The sequence below is a fragment of the Hydra vulgaris genome, chromosome 04 (genome assembly GCF_038396675.1).
Source record: "Hydra vulgaris chromosome 04, alternate assembly HydraT2T_AEP".
NCBI classification, from domain to species: domain Eukaryota; kingdom Metazoa; phylum Cnidaria; class Hydrozoa; order Anthoathecata; family Hydridae; genus Hydra; species Hydra vulgaris.
The window spans coordinates 14,207,501-14,213,920 of NC_088923.1; the positions used below are offsets into that span (position 1 = coordinate 14,207,501).

Sequence of the window (6,420 nt, forward strand, 5' to 3'; positions counted from 1 at the left end):
ATACATTATTTGTAATTGCGAATTCATAATGTATGCTTAAAAGTCATTATAAAAGATCTTCTTAGATATGCATTTTAATAAGTTAATAACATCAAGTTTAGCATTTATATGCACCAACAATAAATTAATACAGTAATGGAATTAAAAGATTGTTGTGTTATTTGTCAATACACTATGAACAGAAAGTCTGTTATCAAATTGAATCCGTGCAAGCATTTATTTCACTAAATTTGTTTCACCCACTTCTGGAACAACCAGAACTAACTTGTCTAATATGTAGACACGAAGTACATACAAATGAGTAAGGTGAAAGAAAACATTACGTTTTATCTTCATTGAATGATAGAAGAAGAGTTATTGAATGTACTGAGCGAAATGACGATTGGGTGACTCTGGCACAAACTTTAGGTGTCAAATTTAAGACAGCATACAATTGAGTTCGCAGCGGAAAATTAAACTTCATTGGAAGAGGTGGTTTTAAACCCAAAAATTAACCGATAACAAAATTAAAGAAACACGAACATGGATTGAAAGTGACTGTCAGTTGACATTAGACGTTGGTGGCTATTAAAATAAGGATTTTAAGACAATTTAATATTAGCGTCAGCACACAACTGCCAATTATCTCGAAGGCATACTATTTTCATTTAAAAAAATGCACAAGGAGCCTACTACAATGAATAGTAATGAAAACAAACAAAAAAGAGCTGAGTATGTTAGGAACATTAACGAACACATCACAAATGGCCATCATATAGTTTGGTTGGATAAAACAAACTTTAACCATTGTTTTGTAGTAAAGCGCAAGGACCATTTTTTTGTAGAAAAACGCAAGTACGTGGGAAACAGAAAAAAAAAGCAATAATTAAAATACCTTCTTTAAAAGGCACAACACACATTTGATTGCAGCTATATCAACAGCAAATGTCTTCATGATGGAAACTTGCAGAGGATCATTTAATAGGATACCCAATAGGATTTTTCCAGTTACCAAACCTCAAATGCCTTTTTTATGACTTTTTATATGTTATTGATATTATATTTATATAATATCAATAACATATAAAATTACAAAGTATATTAGCACAACAAAAAACAAAGAACTTTGCATTCAATTACAACATTCATTTTCTCAATTACATGTAACGTTTCTTAATTACAACTTTCATCTTCTCAATTGCATCTTACTTTTCTTATTTACAAGTTTCAAGTTCTAGATTATGTCTTAAAAAGGTGTATATCTAGAATTTTCTGAAGAATAAAAAAATCCTTTAGAAAATAAGTGGGAAGGGGGAGGAGTACACTCCCCCCCCTGCCCACACCTATCTCCTCTCTCCGTCCCTCTCCTCGCCGGTGTCATCGGCTCTGGTATAAAGAAATTTTGTTCGCCAAACGGATATAATTGTAAAAAATAAAATCTTTATATACCACGTTTATAATAAAATTTTATTTTCAATATTGCAACACAGTTACATTTTAAGGTTTAATTTTTTGAAATAATGATAAAAACCATATTTCTTTCAATTATTATTAACGAATTATAATTAACAGAAAAAAACTTTCAAAACGCGGCATATTAAATATACGTTTTATGAATGAATACGTATAATTAACTAAGTAACTAAAATACTAATTATTATATGATATTGATAAGTTTCAGTTGTAAACTTTTATAAATAAACTTAGACTTTCATAAAACGTAGGGGAGAGCGGGGAGAAGTGGGACACGAATTTTTTTTTCAGGGTAATTGCAATATCTTTTTTATTTGATGTATGAACTGAACCAAACTAGTCTTAATAAATAAAGCAGTTTTGGGGGCACCGAATCCACCCCCTAAGATTGATAGAATGTTTTAATAAAGCATATATTTTTTGGTTTAAAAGGAACCCTGCTATTGGGATAAAGTGGGACAAGTGTGCGGGAGAAGCGGGACATTTGCGGGAGATTCTAGTTAAACATTAATTTGAGCAAACCTTGATTTTAAAGTTAAGTTTAGATTAAATAAAACGCGGCAGGGGAGTAATGGTAGAGCGTTGGCTTGTATGAGAGAGGTTTGACTCCCACCACGTCCAGGGTGACCACATAAAATTTTTATAAGAAAAAGAGGATATTAGAGGATTTTAGAGGAGATTTTGCATTTAATTTAGAGGACTTTCTCGCAAAACTACAACATTTTGAATAAAAATAGAGGATTTTTTATACAGGTTTAACGTCCATGTTTCCACATAACTGGGGTTTGGACAGGGGTCAACAATGTCATTTCTTATGTAAGATGACACGGATTCGCTAAAAATAATTTTTTACGACCCAATCCTTATTTAAAATGTTACCCAGTTTTGCAGACCATGAATTTTGAACATTATACTACCATCAAGAGATGAAAAAATAAAAAAGAGGAGTTAAAGAGGAGATTTAATCACATTTTTAACTTTTTAGAGGATAATAGAGGATTTTAGAGGTTTTTGAAAAAAAAGGACATTAGAGAATTTTAGAGGAGCTGGGGCCACCCTGACTTCTCTGGAAGTACCACGCTCAACTTAGTTTCTTCGCGTAGCGGGCCTTGTTCATAAAGGTTTGTTTCCGAGTTAAAGGGTTGAGAGAGGGTTGTAACCACAATAAAAAAAATATTTGAAAATGCGTAGCCTCCTTGACTGAAGTGGCCCCCTTGGAGAGGTGAATAATAGAAAGAAAAAAAAATTATCAATGCTTTTTTCAATCAAATTAAGATTACATTTTAAGAATTAAAATTTTTTTGTTAAAAAAAGAAAAAAGTTATTTTACATTTAAGATGCCAAAGTTCACTTGGAAAATGATTTCAGCTTTTGTTCTTGATGTTGTTCCAGTAAGCGGTTGAGGCAGGACTGCTTTTATATCATCAATATTCACACTACGAATGTCATTAGTTCTAGATTTGACAAATTTAGAAGTTTCTTTATTCTGGTATTTCAGGAAACTGACCTCAACATCAAAATTTGTGTCTATTTCTTTCTGTACTATGCCTAAATAATAAGAAATGGTGTTTTTACTACAAACCTCGCAAAGAACATAATCACTGACACTCACATTTTGAATAACGCTAAAAGAAACAGTTTCTAATTCTTCTTCAAACTCTAGTGAGTAACAATTAGCAGAAACATCATTTGCTATTTTGTTGAAATCTACATTAAGCTCACTGTTCGATTTACGTAATATATTTTTCCTCGCATTTTTGGATTTTAGAAGGACAATTTTTTTACCTTTTTGTTTGTTTCATACTTCATTTTTTATTTTTAAAATCTCTGGTGTTGATTTGGCTATCGTACACTTTCCCTTTTTACGTCCACGTCTTAAAATCTTAGGAGAAGGTGCCTGCAAAAATGTATATTATAGTATTATATAATTATAGAATTTAAAGAAAACCTAAACTAAGAATATTCAGTTTAAATTACCTTTGGATAACTTCGTATAATCTCAGGAGAAAATAGAGTTAAGTTTTCTTTTACTGCTTCATGTTGCACACCCAAACCTGAGATATCTGAAAGAATAGCACTTGTATTAGATTTTTCGCATGAATCTTCCTTGCATTGTTCTTGAGGCACATCTCTATCCGTGACAACTGATGGTAAAAAAATATCATCTTCATATACATGTCTATCATAAGGCCAAATTCCTGTCAAGCGAAATCCTGACATAATACTTGTTGATGTTGAAGATTTTTCCCATGCTTATAAAATGAGACTGGCCATCTCATAAATTGTAATGGCTTGTCCTGGATTGCTAAGCATCCAGCTATTGGCAGCTGCATTAAAATATGTTTTCATTGGACCAAAACAGACCTATCTAAAGGTTGTGTTTTATGTGAAGTATGTGGTGGCAAAGTCATCATACAAACATGGTTCTCTTTTGCATATTCAAGTGACTGTAGTAAAAGGTGGCTTTCATGATTATCTATAATCAATAAAACTTTGTGATTGGCTGTTGGGCGAGCAAACTTAACAAAATGTTTTAAAACATCTACAAATATTTCAGCATTCATTCATCCAGATTGATTGGCTAATCCAATAGAACCATCTGGTGCTCCTCTCATTAGTGAGTTTCTAAATAATTTTCTTGGAAAAACAATAACAGGGGGTATTGCTACACCAGCTGCGGGGACAATGCAACACAGTTACTAACTCACCTCTTTCTCTAGATGTTATTTGCCCAACTTGCTTCGATACCTTTGATGCAATGACACGAGGAATTTTTTGCACAGTAGTAAAACCTGTCTCATCAAGATTAAAAAATTTAAATGATGTTGCTTTAGACTCTGATATACCTTCTTGCAATTTGTTAAAAAATATATCAATAGTATACCGATTAAATGCCAATGCTCTTGCAATTGATGTTGCCTCTGGTTTTCTAACAGATAGTTTTGGGTTTCTTTATAAAAATCCTGTTAACTAATCTCAACCAGCCTTTTTTTGCTCTATCCAACGCAAGGGACATTTTATTTTGTTTGCTTGAGCCATTTCAAAAGCTAGAGCTCTTACTTGAACAAGTGTAAGGCCATATAACATATCAGAACATGACTTTAGATAAGTGCTCAGTGTTTGTTCTTGTGCAACAGAGAAAATCATAGAATGTTTATAATTTGGTTGAAGATTAGCAGCTGGGTATTGACACTTTTTTTTTATACACCTATGAAGTGCAGACTTAGAAATGCCAGCTGAATTTACTGCTTTTCTAAGGCTTATCCCATTTTCCACTTCGGCTACAGCAACTTTCAAAATGTTTTCTGAAACATGTGGAGATTCAATTTTTCTTTTATAAACTCTAGGCATGGCCTGAAATTTAAATTAAATTAGGTTTTATTAAATAATATTTATCTTTTATGGTATTAAGGTCACTGTTATTACTATATCTTATATCAGACTATTATGAAATTATGATTTTAAGATTAAAAAACTTTTGTGCATGCCATTTGCTTTCCAAATGCTTTCAAATTATTGATATAAAAAGAATTCTAAATTTGCTTCAAACAATAATGATGAATCAATTCAAATTTATCTTTAATGAAGACCTCTCTTTCCAAATTCTGTTTTAAATCAACTGAATAAGAACTAAAACTAAAATTAAATATTTCAATAAAGCGTCTCAATATTTTTATTTTGAAAACTATAAAAAATTGTAGCTAAAATATTCTAGAATTTTCCGCAATAAAACAACGCATAAAAACTGTAAAGGAGAAGTGGGACAGCGGCTTTTTTCTTTGTCCCACTTTACCCCTATGTAGGAAAGACGAAATAAAACTAAAGTTACAGCCTCACAGTTAAAGCTTAAATATAAATTTAACTATTAAATGTTAGATGATAAGTGCATTTCTCTGTAAAATAGAAAAAAAAAAGCAACAACAGTCAAAAATAAATACATGAGTTACTAGACCGTCAGCAAAAGTACTTTTTTGGGGTACTTTCAAAAAAAAGGGTTTTCACAGCGCGCAGGGAGGGGAAATGATGTTTACTAAAAAGAGCACATGAAATCTATACATTTATATTAAATAACAGTAATTAGACGCTGCTGCGAAATAAAATTATAGGGGTGTCCAACCTCTCCCGCGTCCCACTTCTCCCCGCTCTCACCTACTTTTTAAATTTTATTCAATTCAAAAAGAATTGAATAATGAAGATAATTTGAACAACATTAACATACCAATGCAATTGCATAATCAAACAAAAAAGACCTAATTTAAGTAATTAATGCTAAAAAATAACTAAATATTAAAATGCTTGTTTCCAAATAGAATAATTTTATGTAAAGTCAGTTTCACTTTTTTTGAGGGTGCTCTGTCATATAAGCTTTTGCTTTTATTACCTTAATACCAACAAGTAGACTAAAAAAATTTAGAAGGCAAACTTTTCAAAGATTTTTTCAGAAAAATGTTTTTCTTAAAAAAAATAGTTAGAGAGGGTGTGAGGGTGTGAAGGGCACTTGATCCCCTTTGTGTCGTCGGCACTGGAAAATATTTTGAAACGCAACACCCTTAAGTCATTGGAACTATACAACTGCTAAAAGTTTTAAGGCTCTAGCTATTTTGAAGGATAGTGAAAAATCAATAACAAGATTTTTCTCACCGGGACTGCACAAGCACTGAAAGTTTCAAGGTTGAAGCTAATCTGAAAGGTAGTTTGGTAATTGTATTTTGATAATCGTAAGATTCAGTGAGAACTGACAGCAGCCAAACAACACTTGAAGTTAAATTAAACTTTGTAACGGAACCAAATATTTTACTGGATTTTTATAAATGAGAATATAATTAGCATTTATAAATTTCGTTAATTTCCAGCCAACACTCTTACATGGGCCCCATGTGAGTTTAACAAGGTTTACATAGGCCGATAAGGGCATGGAATTGAGTTTAAGATTCGACATGGGACCTATATGGGTCGCCTATCAAATAA

At 31.9% G+C, this 6,420-nt stretch overlaps 1 protein-coding gene across 1 annotated transcript; it reads right to left on the minus strand.

Annotated features, from left to right (window-relative positions):
- Positions 1-2,736: 2,736 nt before the first annotated feature.
- Positions 2,737-4,975, minus strand: LOC136078996 (uncharacterized). The gene is made up of 2 exons (XM_065794771.1): positions 3,430-4,975; positions 2,737-3,349 (listed from the first exon to the last, which is right to left on the minus strand). The coding sequence occupies exons 1-2, from the start codon at positions 3,670-3,672 to the stop codon at positions 3,251-3,253; spliced, it is 342 nt and encodes a 113-aa protein (XP_065650843.1). The 5' UTR covers positions 3,673-4,975; the 3' UTR covers positions 2,737-3,250.
- Positions 4,976-6,420: the final 1,445 nt, after the last annotated feature.

Excerpts from the sequence above, each read along its gene's own strand:
- LOC136078996 (XM_065794771.1), bottom strand. The coding sequence starts at position 3,672 with ATGTCAGGATTTCGCTTGACAGGAATTTGGCCTTATGATAGACATGTA. Across the intron at positions 3,350-3,429 it reads TTATACGAAGTTATCCAAAG|GCACCTTCTCCTAAGATTTT; the intron begins GTAATTTAAACT and ends ACATTTTTGCAG.